The sequence below is a fragment of the Pan troglodytes genome, chromosome 4 (genome assembly GCF_028858775.2).
Source record: "Pan troglodytes isolate AG18354 chromosome 4, NHGRI_mPanTro3-v2.0_pri, whole genome shotgun sequence".
Lineage (NCBI taxonomy): Eukaryota > Metazoa > Chordata > Mammalia > Primates > Hominidae > Pan > Pan troglodytes.
In genome coordinates, this window is record NC_072402.2 from 9,873,393 (window position 1) to 9,894,701 (window position 21,309).

Genomic DNA, 21,309 nt, shown 5'->3' on the forward strand with positions numbered 1-21,309 from the left:
TGTCAAACTTTTTGGAGTTACCTATAGACAAACACATTCTTTTATACAGTTGCTGAAAATTACATGCCATGTTAGTAATTTCCATTTCTAGACACATAAAATGGAAGTTAAGAAGTAATGCACAGGAGTCTACACATGACAAGCTGTCAAATTTTCTAGACATTAAACAACAATATCGAAAAAAACCAGCAAGTTTCTATAAGTGGTCATATCAACATTAGCCATATTATCATGGTTAGAGTGTTGCGAATATCACTTCTCTTCCAAATACTAAATAGCCATATGATATCCTTTTTATCATTAGTCCTGAACAAGCGACACTTTGATTTCTTTAGAAGATGAAGAATTCATTTTTATTTAGAGTGTTGTAGTTTGCTTTTGAGCACCAAATCACCAGGGATCAAAGACAAATGAGGTGGGAAAGAGGGAGTGACGGAAGGCTTACCATTGAGCCATTTGGAGTTGTACTGCGCCGTGCGGAGAGGAGGTAAAATGCCCAGGCTTCGGTAAATGGCAGGATCACGTCCTGGAAAATCCATGGCTGTAGCAGCATAGAGCTCCCCACCAGCTGTGAGGAGCGCTGTGGAATTGTGCTGGGGACTGTAGGGACAGCGGGCCATGCCACTGATCTGATCATGGATCTCAGTCAGGTTGCTCAACTGTGGGGGAGGATGAGAGGGAAAGCAGTTATCTCTGCACAAGCCCCTTTAGTGATGCTTATGGTCACACCCACCATCATCACAGTGACGCTTGTGCAACAGCCTCTCGGGGGCCCATGGGGCAAGATGACCAACTTTTACATTCCAACTGATGTAAAGAGCCTACTCTGCTCATGGTAAGACAGTCCATCAATCAGTTTCTTTCTCATCACTTTAGAGTTACTGAACCTTGTACCACTGAATACTCACAAAATAAGAAATAAGATCATTGTATATATGCCTTTGATTTATAATGGACAAGTATTGCATACTTTTCCACTTTAATATAAAAACCAGTGTCAATATTTACAGAAATAGGATCACAATAAAGAATTATGTATAATTGCCTGGGCACAGTGGCTCACGCCTATAATCCCAGCACTTTGGGAGGCTGAGGCGGGCAGATCACGAGGTCAGGAGATCAAGACCATCCTGGCTGACACGGTGAAACCCCATCTCTACTAAAAAAAAAAAAAAAAAAAAAAAAAAAAAATTAGCCACGCATGGTGGCATGCACCTGTAGTCCCAGCTACTCAGGAGGCTGAGGCAGGAGAGTCGCTTGAACCGAGGAGGCAGATGTTGCAGTGAGCCAAAATTGTGCCACTGCATTCCAGCCTGGGAGGCAGAGCGAGACTCTGTCTCAAAAAAAAAAAAAAAAAAAAAAATTATGTATAATTCTATCAATATAAGTGAAGCAAAATATAATGAATAGCCCCAAAAAATGTGTTCACAAGTAAGGATGTGTGGATATTCAACACTATGTGGCCCACATTTCCAACACTTTCTTTCTTTTTTTTCAGTTTTCAGAGAGATAGCTAAGCGTCTTGGAGTCATTTCGTATGAATCCAGCTTCCCAAATGCTGGATTCCCAAGCAGTCATTGAATGAGAAAAGCTCTTGGGTACTGGTGGAATCTTTGCTCAATTTGGTTCTTGGTTCTCGCCTGAGAGGTATTGGAGCAGAAGGGTCAGGCCTGGTAGGTACAGGCACACTGCTTGCTCTGCTATGAGATGTGTACCTGGGTAAGTTCCTTCAGCTCTTTATGTCTCAGGTTCTTCTTTCATAAAAGGGGGCCCCAAAGAGTAGCGATCTTGTGGGGCAGATGTTGAGGACTGAACCATGGCACTGGTGAAAGCGCCCAGGGCAGGGTGCAGCACCTAGAGAGCTCCCTGAGTTTCACACCCCTTATCATCCAACTCCTCCCTTTATTTCCAATAACTGAATGCTAACCTGAAATCATGAACAGTAAAAGCAGATGGTCAATTAAGGTCTTGAGGAAAGTTGTGCAACCAGGGAATGAACATATTTCTTCATGATATTCCCAGAGGAAGGTTGCATTTATACCCTGAATTAGGAAGATTCCACGTGTGTTCTACTGACCCTGCCATGCTACTGCTATGGTGTGTGCAGCTGAAAATTACTCTGTCAATGATTGCCAGGTTAAAGACAAGAAAGAGGATCAGTTATAACTGGACTTTGCCTAGGGTGCAATTTCTTAGTTTGCTTATTTTTTTTTTACATACTTCTTATCCAATTTGTAGGCTAATTTTTTCTTCCCTTGGATTGTGATTTTAGACCATTTTAATAATTTTAAATAAATATAAATAACAGTAACAGTATCTCTACCATAAAGCAGAATAAGACAAAAAAGAATATGTTTAGGATTAATGTTTAAAGTCACTGGTGAAAAAAATGCTGGTTGGAATAGTTTAGAAACATATTTAAGTTTAATTATACAAGTTATAATTATTTCCAGTTATTTATCTAATTGATGGTCCTGATTAGAAATATATCAATAAATCAAATATTTATTCAATTTGACAAAAAGTGCTTTAGAATTGAACAGCAACACCTTGGTGTATAGAAATTCATTTAAAACTAATATTTTTACACAATGTTTTGCCTCTTGTGATATTAAATTCTTTTGAGGCACAAAAAGAAGCCATACCGAGCGGTTGGTGCAGACAGGCGTGAATGCATTGGTCCCACAGGTGAATAACCGGTCGCCACCCACCAGAAGCACCCGGATGTAGTTCTGACATTCCTCCTGAGGGAAAATAAATTAATTTAAAATATATATATATATATATATGTATAATGATAAACATGCTAACAAAGTCTGAGCACAAGAAGAATGGTGAGAATGAATACATTTTATCTAATAAATATGTAAGCCATTAATAAAATGTAAACCGTTAAAAAAACAAATAAACCTTTCAGATATTGACCAAAAAATAACAACAGAGCTATTAAACAATTTGATTTTTATCAAATAAATTTAATTGCTGTATCTGCACCTTGTTTGATAAAAAATATGAAGATAAATACATGTTCAATTAAATTCTCAAAGCATGCATCTAATTTTGACAGAAATGATTTCATTTTGAATTGTATCTGATAGTAGCACAAATGCTCAATGGCCTTGGACGGGTATTAGGAAAATAAATAAAAGGAACCTATTAGATGTCGCTCGGGAAACAGTGCCTCGGAAAACTTCCTCAGACTTTGAGAAAATGCTGCAAGCGCTTTTTGATCAGAAGATCACATGAGAAACTCTGTACACAAACTGGAACAAATTTTACTTTATGGGATCCAACTGCATATTTTAAATACAAAGCAAATATCTATATGCATTTTTTTTTTTTTTTTTTTTGAGACGGAGTCTCGCTCTGTCGCCCAGGCTGGAGTGCCGTGGTGCGAATTCGGCTCACTGCAAGCTCCGCCTCCCAGGTTCATGCCATTCTCCTGCCTCAGCCTCCCGAGTAGCTGGGACTACAGGTGCCCGCCACCACGCCCAGCCAATTTTTTGTATTTTTAGTAGAGACGGGGTTTCACCATGTTAGTCAGGATGGTCTCGATCTCTTGACCTCGTGATCTACCTGCCTCGGCCTCCCAAAGTGCTGGGATTACAGGCGTGAGCCGCCACGCCCGGCCTGTATAGGCATTTTTAATTCATTGATTGAAAAGTGAAAATATGCTTAATGAGGACAAGATGTTCGAAACATTTGGGACAAAACCCTAGGCTGAGGGATACTCCAAGAATGGAGTACTTTTTGTGGTTGCAAAGTGTTCTTAGAAAACCCTGGGTATGGTCATAGCAGTGATGGACATGTGAGCTGGAGAGCTCCTCACTTATTCAGCAAGCATTCACTGAGTAGCTCCTCTTTGGTAGCCACTGGGTTAGAAGTCTCAATCCAGGCTCCTGGCAGAAAAATACAGGATCATGACAATTACCACAGAGCTGTCCATGCACTGTAATGAGGACACACAGAGGAACAGCATATTATGTAACTCCAAAGGAATAGGGAAGGGAAGAGTTGTAGAGAGGCTTCCTGAAGGAGCTGACAACTAAGTGTTAAACAAAGTGTAAGGTTTAGTGAGGCTTCCTGGAGGGGGTGCTTGTAGGACACCTGTTGGACTTTACTGAGCAAAGGAGGGAAAAGACACTCCACGCAAGAGGAGCAGACTGTGTCAAGGTGTCGTGGCTAGAGAAAGCATGGTGCTCTCATTGTGTACAGAGGAGCTCACATAGAAGCCGAGGAGCCTGAAACAGGCCAAGTGTGCCCAGGTAGTGAGTTCATATGTTACTCTGAATGTGAAAGGAGCCATTACATGTTTTGACTGCGTGAAGTATTGATGAGCTCTCATGTTTTATCACTGAAGAAGCACTCAGAAACCAACGTGCAGGATAAGCTGAAGAGAGAAGCCTGGAGTCAGGAAGCCAAGGAGGAAGTCACTTCCATAACTCAGCCTCTTGTCATTTCATGCCTAGACTAAGGTAGTAGGTGTGAAAGAACAAAGCCAGAATAGTGAGTCAATTGCACGCCATGGAGAATGAATGACGCACAAGGCATGAAAGATGCTGCATGATAACATGATGATTTGAATCACATCATGCTGGAAATCAGGGGAATCTGGATGTAATGGTATAGCTCATCTTCTCTTCAACCAAATGGACCCCCACTCTAGATGAAAGTGTTAATTTCCCATAACCCAGTCTACTGCATAGCATCGAGACAGCGGAAATGCATAGTGCTAATTTCTCTATTTTCTTTACTAGAGACAGGGTTCTGTCATGCTGCCCAGGCTGGTCTCGAACTCCTGGGCTCAAATGATCCTCCCGCCTTGGCCTCTCAAAGTGCTGGGATTACAGGTGCGAGCACCACTCCTGGCTCAGATTGGCTTCTAAATGTAAAGTGAAATACCAAGGGTGGATTATCCTCCTAACATTATTCCTAACAGTAATAGTAACCACTTATCACTGGAAGCTGAACTGAGGAGATGGAAAACAACCACAAAGACCTAAGTAGACTTCAGAAGAATTACCAAATGCTCGTAAACAGTAGACAGTGAATCTGGTAACTGAGAAAGGTACACCAGAGGTGGGAGGCTTGTCTTGTTTTGTTCTCTTTTGTTTTTATTCCTGGGGAAAGGTCAGGAGAGTTCTAAAGGGAAAGAACAAAACAAAAGACTTCAAAGAACCACACAGTACTTCCTTCCCAGGCTGAAGAGAACACAGGAGGGACAGGGAAGAGACCAGAGGGGTACGGGAGCCTATAAAGGCAGGCAGAGTGAGGATGAAAGAAGGAAGCCGATGCCTGTCAGAGGAGACCCACAAAGACATCTTCCAGAACACAGGGCTGAGCAAGCTGATGGACTTAATGGATGACACAGACACATTAATGACACCATCATAAGGACTGGGATGGAAAATTACAAACAGAATAGAAGGGTGAGGTTTTGTTTGTTTTTTGATGCTGCTTTTAGAACTCTTTTAAAAGCAAGGCAAGATGTAATAAAACTTTTTCCTTTAAAAAAAAAAAAAAAAAAAAAGCAAGAGCTTGCCCCAAGGTAAACCACAAACAACATGGGCAAGGGTAATTTGTTCCAGGAGAATCATCTGGATTGAAAAGATGTGATTTCACAGCAGAGTTCTACAGCCCTGGTGAAGAGAAAGCAAGGGCCTCCAGTCAATTATGGAAAGGAGAATAACCAAGATATCAAATATGGTGTTTACGTTAATTTCCCAAAGGAAGAACAAAGTGCAAATAAGACTGTAGGTTGCTTTCTTTTGTTTTTGTTTTTGTTTTTTGAGACAAGGGTTCACTCTGTTGCCCAGGCTGGAGTGCAGTGGCACAATCACGGTTCACTGCAGCCTCGACCACTTGGGCTCAAGTGATCCTCTCACCTCAGTCTCCCAAGTAGCTCAGATTACACATATATGCCACCACCCCTGGCTATTTTTTTCTTTTTTTTTTTTTTTTTGTAGGGTCAAGGACTCATTATGTTGCCCAGGCTGGTCTCGAATTCCTGGGTTCAAGGGATCCTCCTGCCTTGTCCTCCCAAAGTGCTGGGATTGCAGGCATGAGCCACAGTGCCCTGCAACTATAGGTTAACATTCCTGAAGACCACTCTCAAGGTTGACGAAGAACCAGCATGTTGGTCAGAATGTGTGATAACCATGGTAACCATGGTGCAGCAGTGTGCCAGGGAGGGGCAGTGCAAACCGAGCTGGTAGTGTAAGAATATCAGAGAAAAAGGAAATGAGGAAAGGGACAGAATTATTTCAATTATGGCAGAGAATGAAAGAGCACGTTCTGATCATTAAGACCACGTGAGAATACATGAAGACACTGGCTCTATTATTGGCGATGAGCCACATCCCCATGTGTCACTGGTGTTCTTCGCAGAACTGAGTGAGTGTGTGGAAAAAAAGGAGGAAGATGTCAGGGATCCAGATGATCAGGCAAGGAGGTCTGTGCAGGATTTTTATAAAATGATGGAGGGTGGCCCCAGCCCTATGGAACCCAGAGGAGCCTGTGGCAATCAGGAGCTAATGAAGGAGGGTAGTAGTGTAGTTGGCCCCAGCCTTAACTAGAGGTCTGAGTTATCACCAATAACAGTAGGTGTGCTCATTCACTGAGTCCTACAGGAGCAACGAGTGGAGGTGGGTGATATTCGAGTTTCTTCTTAACTCTCAAGAGCATAACTCAGTCACCCAACTGGCTAAGGGCATCTCACATACTTCCCGTTCTTACTCCCTTAAAGGCATCCTCATGTTTAATTCACAGATTGTGAAGTCCAGATGTGAATTCCAAACAAATTCATTTAAAATAATAAATGTTTTGAAAAGAGAGATTGGGACAAGTTCAACTGAAACAGAATGTGAAAACACAGGAAAAAAAAAAAAGAAAGTAGAAGTATTTAGCTTTTGAGCAGAAGATAAATTTGGGAATTGGACAGTCAATACTGTGAATAAAAGGAAAGGAGTGGCTGGGCACGGTGGTTCCATGCCTGTAATCCCAGCACTTTGGGACGCCAAGGCAGGCAGATCACCTGAGGTCAGGAGTTCGAGACCAGCCTGGCCAACATGAAACCCCATGCCTACTAAAAATACAAAAGTTAGCCAGGTGTGGTAATGCATGCCTGTAACCCCAGCTACTACTCAAGAGACTGAAGTGGGAGAATTGCTTGAACTCAGGAGGCGGAGCTTACAGTGAGCCAAGATCGCGCCACTGCACTCCAGCCTGAATGATAGAGCAAGACTCCATCTCAAAAAAAAAAAAAAAAAAAAAAAAAAAAAAAGGAAATGAGTAACCGTTCCAGGCTGTGTAATAATTAGTCTCCTCTTGATGGTGTTTTCAAAATTCAAATTCTCTTGCAGATCCACTGGCAACTCACTTTGCCAATCTCTGTTACAAACGTGGCCTTTCCATGGGTTACCTGAGCTTGCTTGAAGTACTGCTTGGAGTCACCTATTTTAAAGTAGAGTCACAATGTAGAAGTCCCTTTAGGAGATTCTTTTAAAGGTTTCTCTTATAAATCAGCATACTTAAATGTCTATGATTTTCCTTTTGTCATCTAAGAATTTTTTCTTCTAGCCCATTTCTGTAACTTGAAAATGGGTGAAGAGGATTTAATGAATTCTGATTTTCCAAGAAGTCACAGTGCACATCTCCAAGGCCTCTAGCAGCTTGCTGCCACATGGCTTCTAGGGTTGATAATGAGAGTCATCTATCTACATTTTGATCACAGCACTTGAACATTAAAATGACCCATGTGGGCCTGTGATCCACAGACGTATCAACCTGTCCTTGACTTCAAGGCAATTGATAGCCGAGGAGCATGGTTGCTGACTCATAGAAAGGGCTTTTACATGGAGACTGGCCGATACCCACTTGGTCTCAAGGACACAAGGCCCCAGCCCCAGCAGAGAAAACACGTTTTAGGGCTGTTTTCTTAATGAATTAATTGGTTTTGTCATATAGCATTTCATGATTTTTTTTTAAACAGGTATGTTCTGTGGATCTCTCAGGTGTCTCTTCAGCAATACCCAGCCCGTCGCCCAACCCACTAATTTTAGGGAGGAAAGGTAAGGGTTAGAAGGCTACAGCCTTTATGTTAATCATAGTGCTCCCAGTGAAAGCAATGTGTCCTCTTCATAATGTGTTATCTTTGTCAGCATCAAAGTGCTGAAGAAGAGCAATTTATAGGAATTGCACGAGCCTTTCAAAGTTGAACCCACATCAACCTAAATCATGATTACCTGGTGACTCTTGCAAAACCATACCTAACCAAATCAGATGTATGTGTGTATGTGTGTGTGTATAAAGGGTGTATCTATATAATTGTATACATGTATTACTTGTGAATATATGCACATGCAAATCACAGATGCAATATGTAGAGATAAACACTCATATACATATATTACATGCTATGTAATGTACAGTGTATTGATATATAAAATATACTATACTGTATATATGTACATAGTCTATTTTCAACTGAGCTGACTTCATGGGAAACCTTTTTGGATACCTCAATTAAAAAAATAAAATTAGGTGTGCATAATCTAATTTTAACCTAATGTTAGTATTTAACCTAAAGTATCCTCAATTTTTAAAGCAATTACATAAAATAAAAGCAGGGCTACAATGTGTCCCATGTATTGATTAACTCACAGCTTTCAAAATATTGGCACTTAGGTACAAAATGTCAAGATCCAGCCCTACACCAGCAGGCACTTAGGTAGTATGGTGTCATGAGTTTCTTCTCCTGTTCACTAGGAGTTTACCTCTTTACCAGCATAATTTGACAACTTGGTAAATAGGACCACAGGATATGACAGGGAGAACAATATACATAGCTCTGGATTCTAATCAAAACTCTCCCACTAACTAGCAAAATAATTCTAGGAACTTGGTGCCAAAAATCCTGAAATGAGATCATGAACAAAAACTTTTGAAAATCACAAAGTGTAATAGAAGCATACAGCAGCTCTTTCATTCCCATAATAATCAGCTGTGTTTCCTTTGTAAAGTTCCTAAATGTCAGAGTGGGAGGAACGTCAGTTCAGACATTATAGCCCAACACACACAAGGAACTCTTGTTAGGTCGTGAGAGAATTGACTATTTGTGTTTAAAATAATATTTGTGCAAAAGATACTTAAGTAGTTATAGAATTCAGTTTATATAATGCTATGTCCAGAAGAACTAAATACAACAGGTTTTATTATAAGTTTTTGAATCCATAAAAACAGATTCCCCACGCCCACTTTTTTTTTTCCCATGGAATATTTAAGCCATTGCAGGCAAAGGCACTCCCTCTTTCCCAAGGGAGCCGAATATTTTCTAAATAAAATAGAACTCAAACTTTACAAGGGCTTGGCAGCTTCAGTACCTACCTTCTTTTCAAACCTGGCCCAAATAAAAAGTCTGGATAACTTCTCTTGACCCTAATTCCCTAAATTGTACTTTTAATGGATTATATGTGAAATCATATCTGTGTCTGGATACAGACATCCCAGGGAAACAAGAGGAAATCCATCATCTCTACTCTCCTCCACTCTGCAGCAAGCTGAGGAATGCTCCCATCAGAACAGCAAGTGGGCACAGGCAGTGTCCTCCCTGCAGACCCAGCCACCTCCTTCCATGCATGCATTCCAGCTCGGCTCAGCAGCTAAATGCATTATGTGCGGAAGCACAGACCACTTTTCTCAGAGTAGGAAAAAAAAAAACAACTTCAGTTTAAATTGCTGGCATTCTTCTCATTTTTGAGATGTCACATTTTGCATTATTCTTTTTATTTCAGGGAGAAGGGAAACTTTGTAATTCTGTTCTCATAAGAACTTCAGCACAAGCAAAACTACAAAACAGCTGAACTAGCCTTCTAAGCTCATGACCACTAAGAAAAGTCTTCATTCCATTCACCCAAAGAGACGTTACCCATCAGTCAAATTGACTGTGAGAATGTTCTCTGAATTGGCTCCTAGGAACTGTCAAAATGGGGAAATGTGGGTTGTCTGAATTCTGAGTTCAGGGGGCAGTCCTTCGGAGGCTGCATTTGGTCCAGTTGCCCCTGTTCATAGGGGCTGCCTTGTTTCTTTCCCTTCTCTGTCCCAGGAGCTGGGCTTGGTCAGCCAGCTTGGTCACATCATGGTCATTGTTCAGTTACTATGTTAAGAAAGCAAGAGAGATGCCAAATAAGAAAGAGGAACTTATAAAGGTGGATGAAGAGCCCTCTCCTCTCACCACCCATGAACCAGCCCAGTGCTGTCTAGACCAACATGTTTGTAAAGCTACTGCATCATTTTTGTACACAGGAATTTCCAATGCACACAGTTCTGCTACATAAACTGAGCTGTACTTCGAAGCAACAGAAGTTATTTAAACTCTCTGTGAATTTATCAATATACTTAAGGCAACCTAAAAGAACGTGTGATTTATCTTTCTCAGAGTACATGGTGCTTGACACTCATCTTCATCTGTCTTACTATATTCGTGTTAAAAAATCCATTCACAAATGCAGTTTGAGTCAATTAATAATTACTAAGATTTCCCATTATTTTTAATCCATTAAAACCCAAAGCATGTGAAACATAAAGGTTTGATTTTACTTGAAAATATTTGTTTCCCTCATTTGCTTTCTGTGTATCAAGAAAATTCAATTAAGTGTAGTAACGATTGGTCTCCTCCGTGAATCGAGGGTATATTACCTATCGGTCCCAAAAGATGGCCTTTTCCTAATAGTTCTCTGGGTTCAATTTACTTAAGTTCTAAGCACCAAACAACCAATGATCATGGCTTAAGGCAAAACGTGGGCTAGTTCTTCTTCAGCAGAAGCAATTTTTCGCCCCAAGTAGAAATAATCTATTAGCAAAAGGCAACCACATAGATTCTTTGTAAATTATGGACTTCCAGACTATGAGGAGGAAAAACCCCTCGCTACATGATGGAATCTGATGCTTTGCTTTAGTAGGACAAGGAGTATAAGGAGACTGAAGCTCATAGAGGGGAAGGGAGTTAACTGTTAATTTTTAAACGTCTTTGTAACAAATATATACATGTAATCAAGATGAAATATGAGAGGACTCTAGGGAGCATAAAAATCAAAATAAACAATGCAAAAGTGACAAATAAATTTACCATTTTGGAAATTAAAGCAGGGATTCCCGACCAGGTCAATGTCTGGCAATGTGTTTCCTGCCATGTACGGAATAGCTGCCATGTCAAAGAACAATCTGGCCCCAAATATCAATAATGATGAAGATGAGAAACCCTAAATTAAAGTTCACTGCCCTGGTATGGGCTTCTCATGTTCATTCACTCATTCAGTGGAACATCTTTAAACGCTCACCGTGGGCTGGGAGTGTTAAGATCGGACGAGGAAACAGCACTGGGACCTGGGAGAGGGAAGGAGGGGGGTGCCCATCAGGTCTGGGCTATCAGCTAAACATTTTCAGAACAGACACTGTGACAAGTGTGCATCAACAATATCTGCTATTAGGTTGCTCAAATCTGAATAGTGCTTATTGACGTGCCCATGAGACCCAGAAAGAAAGAAAAAGAGGAGATGAAAGAGTCAAAGTACCAGAAGGAAGATAAAGACAAGAAGAAAGGGTTGAGAAAAAGCAAGAGGGAGAGCTAGGTCACTGTATTAGTCTGTTCTCACACTGCTAATACCTGAGACTGGGTAATTTTAAAGGAAAGAGGCTTAATGGACTCATAGTTCCACATGACTGGGGAGTCCACACAATCATAGCAGCAAATGAAGGGGAAGCAAGACACGTCTTACATGGCAGCAGGCAAGAGAGCTTGTGCAGGGGAACTCCCCTTTAAAAACCATCAGATCTTGTGAGACTTATTCAGTATCATGAGAACAGCACAGGGAAGCCCCACCCCCACAATTCAATTACCTTCCCCCAGGTCTCTTCTAGCACACATGGGAATTATGGAAGCTACAATTCAAGATGGAGTTTGGTGGGGACACAGCCAAACCATATCAGGCATCACACAGAGCACCCCCTGGGAGGCATTGATATCCCCAGGCAAGGCCCACTGCAGGCCTTGAGAGCATGGAACAGTGGTGCTTGCATCAGTGAATCTTACTAGTTGAAATAAAGAAAGCCATCTTTCCACCCCTCACTTCATGTAAGTCTGACTCCAGGTCCCATCTCATTCCTTGGCACAAGTGGTCTTATTTAAAGGACTGTGCTCTGACCAGTGAAGTGGGGCCGAGGGCCGAGCCACACAACCCCCACATTGAGACTCAAACACCACAGGGAGGAAAAAGGAAACTATTTAGAAATCACCTCTTCAAAAGTCCTATACATCATTTCTACAAACTCAACAAGAAGGTTATAGGGGTCCCCGATGTGTGGGCTTTATATTATTTATTTATTTTGGGGAGCATTTGAAGATATCAGATTCGAATTCTTTGACAATTGGAGTACCTTTAAATCTCCTTATATCTCTGATGATTTAACTCAGAGGCCTTTTCTGTGGTTAAATATCTTCCAGAAAATACCCTTCATCAATTCCTGCTTTATTTGCCCCTTGTCTCCAAGTGTTTCCCTGGCTAAGACTGCATTTTCCTCCTTCTCTTCTTCCTACTCCTTTATTCAGGGTTGGGAAACCCCATAACTAAGCTGGCTGACACCTGCCTCAGTGTCTGACTCCCACAGCTATTCAGTTAAAGGGCAGGGAAGTGGACAATGAAATTGGGTAAAAAAAAAAAAGGTACATAACACTCTTTTATAAATACAGAAGGGGGAGGATCTTTTGCCAGTGCTCTCTGCATTTGCTATATTTTTTTTCCCCAAACAATTGGTCCTAGGACCAACTCTGCATAGCAAGCCCTCTTTTCTATTCTGTGTATAACTGCTGTCTTCTGTAACCCAAAGCATAATTCACCATTGGAAGTCTGTGCTCCAATATAATGTAAGAAGATCACTAACAGAATAAGACACAGTGAGCCTGTGCACAAGCTGCAGAAGAATTTCCTCAAGTTGATCATGAATAATTTTCTCAAAGACACATAGTCTTCCTGGAAAGGCAAAGAATCATGCATCTTTTTGAGCCAGAGAAACATTTGAAAGAAGCCTGCAACATGTACAATTGCTCAAGAAACACATTTCCAACCTTAGCTATAAACTGCACATTCTATAGGAATATGGGATGTAGATTTTAGTAAGAAAAGAGAGTTTATTATAAAGAATATGTTAAGATAAATTATAAAGAATCTATCACAAATAATATTTTATGTAATAAATTTATTTGTCATATCATTACTTTCTAGATTTAGCTGTAAAGTAAGAAAGGAAGAATTTAAAATATCTTAAAAATTCAGGCCCATATTTTTTCCAGGGCTATCAATCAATTAATTTCTTATCTTAGTCTAATGACAGAAAGGGCAAATTAGCTCTGATCTTCTTATGTTCTGAATCCTTTTTGGAAATGATTGATTGCTGGGGTTAATTTTAATTTAGTATTAAAAACTTGAGAATATACCATATACATATTTTGAATCTTGCTTTTTTCACTTTACATGGCATCGTAATCAGGAATACTCTTCATATCAACATGCTTAATATAGTGTAGAGTCCTTCAAAACAGGGTGATGGCTGCTCATAATTGCATTCTTCTTACCTTTGATTTGCCTTTGCTGTAACAGGCCTTTTTGGTAGCTTCATCACACTCCCATTCCACAGCCTGTAGAAAACACCAAAACAATAGCAGTCATGGTTTTGACTGAATAAAAGGGAAAATATAAACAAGGTAACAAGGCACTGGTAACCAGATTAGGAAATATGGCTGCATCCTGGCACCAACATTTTCATACTCATAGAATTTACACCAAATACATGAAATTTAGTCATGGGCTTAGATTTAGCTCTAATATCGAAGCATAAGGACCTTCCCCCTTACTATTTGCTTTTAGGTAGTAATGATGTGATGCTTAGATCTAGTCACTGTTAGAAAGGAACAATGAGTTGGTGACTATAGCACTGATAGTAGAAATGATCACTTCAGTGAAACTATGGAATATACCCAGACGAGGCTTAAAGGAGAGGCCTTGAGACAAGATAATTTAAATATTAATTTTAACATTTTTATTTTATTCAAATAATGTCATTTATCAATATTCATAGATAATGAAGGATTATTTTGCATATCCTTACTACCAAGATACACCTGTAAATGCTAATCAATCAATAAATAGCTCATGCAAAGAACATAGCTAGGATTTTTCCCCAACAGCAGTCATTTTCATACTATTATTAGCTCTGACTAAATGTTTAGAGCCACAGCTTTTAAATATTTTTTCTCAGAATTTCCAAATCTCACTTATGCTGATTAATTTGCTATGTGTGCTTTCACGTCTGATGCTAACTCAAATGAAATGTGTGATTAGTGAAGAAAACAGACAGGGCTTGCTTTACAGAAAGGATGCCTACAGACATCCATGGCCTAGCTCTCGTGAATAGTTTTTTGCGCAAATTGAGGCATCTGGGCTTTTTTTTTTTCTCTTTTCTATCATTGTATAGAGTGTGAACTTTTATAGGGTAAAAATATTTTTTTCATTCTCCATACCTGTTATCACAATTACTATTTTCTATTTTACTATTAAAATTGGATTTCTGAAGGAACAGGGATGTGCAGTAATTCAATCATTAACAGAAAGACATTTTGAGATAGAGACTTTTTTCTGTTAATTTGGACTAATGTCAAACAATAAACTAAACCAAAAGCAACCTAGTGTCAAATCATATGAAGGAAAATAATGGCTTCACCCTTATTTTTTAGTAAGAAATGTTTTCTTTCTAATTATCCAAACTTGGGAGAATAACAAAGTCAGGCTAACACCATTCTCTAATATCTTCTGCCTTCCAAAGAATGTTACATAACAGAGATTAAATCATAAAACACTGCATCTTGTATAATTCATGTTACTTGGCAAATATGAGTCCATAAGAAAAGTATTCTAGAGAGAACCACTTCAGTGTCTCTGAAACCAAAACAATGCTATAACTGTTTTCCCTTGTGCAGACTTGAAGATTTTTGTCAGTGTCAACATCTGATAAGAGAATTTGTTAATTCCTTCTGTGCTGTTTCCCTGCTCATAATGTTTGATGGTAACAATACAGTCACAGCTAGTCAGCATCTGATGCAAACACATGACTTGAATTCCATACCAGGATGACAAATATTTTCATGAAAAGCAATGACACCTCCAGAGAAAACAGCCTCCCATACAGTTGCATAACTATATCCCCATGAAGTACAGATAAAATAAATGAAAATAAATGTGTTGTTGTTCATCTGATTTGACCTTTAGTATATTCCTTTCTTAGATCTCTTTACAAAATATTACTCAGTTTTTTTGTATTTAAGTAGATATCCACGTCTTGGCCTTTACTTAAACTTAAAACAGTATTGAGGATTGATTAAAACAGTATTGATGATTGAAAGAATATGATATATTCTTTCAGCAGAGTAAACCTCATTATAACTTTGTGTATTGCCAGAGGTTTTAGTATTACATATCACCAAGAGGAACTGGTGTTATACAATTACTAGGAAAACTATACAGTGAAATACTTTAGATAAAGAGTCATTCACAGTGGCTTTCATTGGTCTAGTGATTTTGTTAAAAGTTAAATAATAATGTTCTCTTCTATAAACATGAAAGCTATAAAGAGAAGGATTAGTCCCAGGGCTAAGGGAGAAGAATATTTACCAAATGCCATCAAAATTGTTCAGATCCTGCAGCTGAAATGGCAAACAAACAGCTTCACAAGTCTACCTAATGCCCAAATAGCCTTTGCATTTTCAAGATAAATATTGGCCAAAGATTGAAAGGGAAAATAAGAGAAGAAAGAATGTGAGAGTTTTAAAAAATATTTCATTATTTTTATCCAGCATACCAAAAAATAGCAACTGCTCTTACAAGTTTATTAGACCAATAATAAATATGACAAATCTTACAGATTTTCTGAAGATAGTGATTAGAAAGAAAAAAAAAATAATTTCCTAAGGCATTTTATTACAGCCTCACTAGCTTGCCTATAATATTCAAATCCAGAATTAATTAAAGACCATGATTGTACAGCTTTTCTGTTCACTTTCTACCTGAATAGAGAACAGGATAAAGGGAAATTTTATATTAAGAATGGAACTTTACTTATTCCAGAAGACAGCAGGAATATATACATATTATTGGATAGCACAGAATTCGAAAAGGAATAGAATGGAGAAAAGTGGCTTTTCCAGATTAGACTAGAATGGGATGCTCCAAATTCATCCCATAGTGTCCTCCTATTCACTAGGTCAGCTAGACTTTGCCTATTTCATCACTTGACAGACATGAAATTAAGAAAAAACTCCATCAGAGACAAATAAGAGTATCAATATACCTCCTCTCTATGGGATCTTATTTCTCACAGTGACGCATTTTTCTGTTTGAAATTAGGCTGTTTGTTTAACCTGGTCACAACTTCCTTATTCTTCTAGATCCATTCTAATGAACTAAATACCTTTTAATCAAGCCTTCTCTTTCATTTCTCAGTGAAAATTTTTATTATTTCATGTATCGTGATTATAGAACAAGTCTCACTACTGATTTGAGAAGCCACGTGTCCACTTGTATTCAAAAGACGTTTTTCCACTAACCCAAACCGATCTTTACAATAGTCAAAACAAGCGCTAAAGCATTCTACATTTCAGATCTCAATCCAACATTCATAGTCTCATTTCCTGAGTCTCTCTTTTAAAAATATTTAATTTTTGTCATCTTTTGTCTTTTTCTATTTCAGGATAGCCCAGTAGAGAAAAGAAATATTTCTACTCTAGGCTATTCAATACTTTGTCTGCATTATATATTTCAGCAGCAGACATATAGCAGTAATATTGTGTTTACTTGAATATTCAAAGATTAGATACAGTAGGCAGTGAGTTTGAAACACCTACATTTTAAAAGACACAACGATTCCTGTTTGTAGTAAGTTTTTTTCTGTAAATACATACAAATAATACCTGTACTAAGGAACAACTCACAGAAGTTTTGCTTTATGCAAATACATTAATTATATCCTTTATTTAACAAATATTCATTAAGTACCTACCAAATGGAAGACACTCTTCTATGTGATTGACAGAAGGAAAAACAGACATAGAGATACACATCAGATATTAATTTACAATACAGCATAAGTGTATTCCATCAGCCTAGGCAGAATTATGTTAAATCTGAGGAGTCAACAGTGTTCATTTTCATTGTTATAGTAGCCATATGTACGTTAATCTCAGGTCCAGTGACACAGTCTAACTTATAATATCATTAGCTTTCAGGATGTGACAAACATACAAAGAGAGCTACAAAAAAAGAAAAGAAGAGGCTTATGGAAAACCCATTTTATATCTGCATAAATCCTGGGGATGCAACGAAGCCCCCATTGTTTCAAGGTACAGCATCCATTGGACCGTGTTGCACACAGACCTACTATGGTTAGGATAAATGGAGCTGTGATCTCAAGAGTAAATCAGATGGAGAAAAGAAAAAGAGATTGGCTCTTTTTATGTATGTGTTACATACATATAAATCCACAGTTCTCAGAAGTATATAAACAAAGCTGTGTATTATCACACTCCACCGCCAGATAAGTTAATTAGATAGGGACCAGCAAAGGCAGACACTTCATAAAAATGAAGAGAACAACATTCTAGGCAAATGGGCTACTACTCTTTCAGCAGATGGCTTTGCTAATTAGATACTGGCAAAAGATAACATTAAACAAAACTAGTTTAATTACACAACGCCAGAAATTAACAACCACCTGAGGGCTTTCTTTTTTCATATGTTTACATTCATATTCTTATGTCATGTATTCTGCGATGCGCTGGGAAATGTTACATTGCCATGGCAATTATAAACAAATCGTCAGGGTATGCAAGACTATATCTTTGTTCAAAACTGAAACAAATGCAAATGAGTTGGAACTAGAAACAACTGTGATTTGACTTGAATAAAATGTCAATCTATAACAGTAACTTTGAGAGAGGACATCTTTGCTAATTATAATACCTTCATGGTCACACGTGTCAGGGTCACACAAGTGTCACTTGAGCTAGAATGGTGTTCATTGAACGAAAAAAGGCAGTAAATATTTCAGTCAATTTGGAAGGATTTGTTCGATGTTCCTCTGCCTTTACTTCCTAGTGGATATTCAATGTGTTTGTTATTTTTTCATATTAATTTTCAGTATACTTTCATTTCCGTCCATGTCAAATACAAGCAAGTACAATTATAACCTCAAAATCAAAAGACTAGCCAAACATCTTATGTTCTCACTGATATGTGGGAGCTAAGCTATGAGTATGCAAAGGCAAAAGAATGATACACTAGACTTTGAGGACTTATGGGGAAGAGTGGGAGCGGGGCAAGGCATAAAAGACAACCAACGTGGTGCAGTGTATACTGCTCGGGCGATGGGTGCACCAGAATCTCACAAATCTCCACTGAAGAACTTACTCATGTAACCACATACCTTCTCTACCCCAATAACATATGGGAAAATAAATTTTTTTTTAAATGATCAATTTCAAAATTTAGAAATTAACTTAAAAAAGACTGGAATAGCATTAGAGTCATATCATCCCACTATTTTTTGATTCTCATACACTGCCATCATCTAAAATTAGAAGAAATATCTTAACTTTAGAAATACCTATGAAAATGTGTTATAATAATTTTTAAAGCCCTTATGCTAATGCCCAAGATTTTCTTTCACATAATAACACCACATTAAACTTACATTGATAAGGAACTGCAGAGTGGTGCTCCCAGCCTGTTGAATGCTCACTGGGCGTTCTGTTTTCTAATTGGGAGTCGACAATGTATTCATTCCCTAGAGCTGTTGTGAGAAACTATCACAAACCAGGTGGCTTTAAGGACAGAAATTTATTCTTACAGTTCTGGAGGCTCGTTGGCAGGGTTGAATCCGACTGAAAACTTTGAGGGACAATCTGTCTGGGCCCCTCTCCCAGCCCCTGGGGTCTGCCGCTGACCTGTGGTACGACTTGGCTTACAGGGCATCACTGCAATCTCTGCCTCACTCATCGCATGGTGTTCTCCTTGTGTTTTTCTTTGTCCAAATGTTCCTCTTCTTATAAGGACACTGGCCACTGGATTAAGGCCCACTGTATTCCAGCAATGAGCTCATCTTAACTAATGACATCTAGAAAGACTCTTTTTTCAAATAAGGTCATATTCTGACAATCTGCATGGACATGAGTTTTGGGGTGATACTCTACAACCCAGTACAAACAGCGTGGCATAAGAGATTTGGAGAAACAATTCATAGTCACAAATTAGGGTCATTGCTTTGCCACAAATTAGTTGCCAATTCTCAAGCAAAATAATGGTAACAATTTATTAAACGTGTGATATGCTAGCTACAGTGCTAAATGCTTTCTATACATTTACCTCGTTTAATGTGAGAGTTACTATTATAATAAGATTTTGGATGAGGACTTAGGGTAAATAACTTGCCAAAGGCCACAAAGTATTAAGTGGCAGCCCCAGGATTGGCACTTTATAACTTGGATCTGGAGCCTGTTATCTGAACTACTCTCCTACTATTTAAATTGCCAAATTAAGTGCCCCTTCTTACCTGATTTTTACAGTTTCTTTGTTTTCCACCCCATAATTTAGAAAAATATATATCTGAAGCAGAGAAATTTGTGCATGTCTAAGTTCAGAGCTGTTGGCATTCAGTAAATATTAATCAAAAAAGCCATTGATTCCCTTGTCATAGAATGTATTCATGTCTAAAGCCTCTGGGCCCATTCACAGCCCTAGAATCGATTTTAAAAGGACCATGATTTGCCTAATGAAACTCTAAAGTCAAGAAAGGTGCAGCCAGGGTATGATATAAGAATCTTGGGTTGGTTTTGTGAAATTAAACATCTTCTGTATAAGAACACAGTTTCTTCTTGACACATCAGTAATGTCCTGCTTTCAAAATTCAGTCTGAAGACCCATCACTTCTACTAAGCCCTACCGGGGCTTCCCACACCTCCTGGATTAAGAGCCAAAGTCATCTAGAAAATTCTGCCATGTCCAGGTACTTATTTCCTAGTGCCCCCACCCCATTTTTTTACAGGTGGCATGGGTTTCTCAGCATGGTCTCTGAACAAAGCAGACACACTCCCTATGGCCTGTGGACTGGGGCCCTATGGCCCCACTACCTGGAATACTTTCCTCCAGATGCCCACCTAGCTAATGGCTTTGCCTCCTACATACCTTCGTTCAAGTGTGAGCTCCTCGCTGGACCCTATGTAGCCATATATGTATATGTGAAACTGCCATTTGCCTCCGCCTTTCTCACTAGAAAGCAAACTGCACTTGGGCAGGCAGCTTGGCTGCTTGGTACACATCTGTATCTGCAGCACCTAGGACAGTGCCACAAACACAAGCACTCAGTATCTAGCTGTTAAACAAATTAATGGATGTGTTAATAGAATGCCCTGCACCCATGCCTTTGGAAGTCGCTCAGGGGTCCTTCTAGAGACCCCTTGTAGAATGGGCACATGAGGCTTGGCAGCCCTTGAGCTGGTTGGGTGAGCCTACCACGTGTTGCACCTCTGTGGCAAAAACATCCCACAAGAATTTCTCTTCCACACTTCAATTTGCCCTGACACTGGGAAGAAGAATATGAATGCATCCGCTCTGGGAAGACAGAAAGGGAAGGATCAGAACAAAGATTTTACTACTTTTTCAGCAGTAGACAACGTTTTTTTAAGTAACGTCTTCAGCCTAATCTCAAACAAAAGGAGATAAAAGTGGTATAGTATTCCCCTTCTCTGCAGTTTTACTTCTTGATACCGCAGTCAACTGAAGTTCAAAAATATGAAATGGAACATTTCAGAAACAAACAATCCCTAAGTTTTAAATTGTGGACCATTCTGAGTAGCATGGTGAAATCTCAAGCCACCCTGCTCCATCCCGCCTGGGGAAATGAAGGATTCCTTTGTCTAGAGTATTCACATGTCTATGTTCCCTGCCTGTTAGTCACTTAGGAGCCCTCTCAGTTATCAGATCAAAAAAACATAGCACACACAGTGTTCGGTACTATCAGAAGGTTCAGGCATTCCCTGGGGGTCTTGGAACATATCTCCCGTAGATAAGAGAGGGACTACCATATTATGTCAAAGTCATGCTTTAAGTGCAAAATTATACTAAGTCATTAGAAAAATGTGAGGCTAAGTGACTGCTGAGTCATAACACCCTCGGTATCCAAGCATTTCTGTATTTTGTTTTGGTTGCCTGC

The 21,309-nt window shown here is 39.1% G+C and overlaps 1 protein-coding gene across 4 annotated transcripts in view; it reads right to left on the reverse strand.

Moving 5' to 3' along the window:
• Window positions 1-21,309, reverse strand: part of SEMA5A (semaphorin 5A) — a 500,732-nt gene that overhangs the window by 183,793 nt on the left and 295,630 nt on the right. For all 4 annotated transcript variants that reach the window (XM_016952939.4, XM_054684172.2, XM_054684169.2 and 1 more), the window contains 3 exons: window positions 13,628-13,690; window positions 2,646-2,744; window positions 446-659 (listed from right to left, as the gene is read on the reverse strand). In XM_016952939.4, the coding sequence (XP_016808428.2) occupies window positions 446-659; window positions 2,646-2,744; window positions 13,628-13,690 (376 nt within the window). The remainder of the gene's footprint in view (window positions 1-445; window positions 660-2,645; window positions 2,745-13,627; window positions 13,691-21,309) is intronic.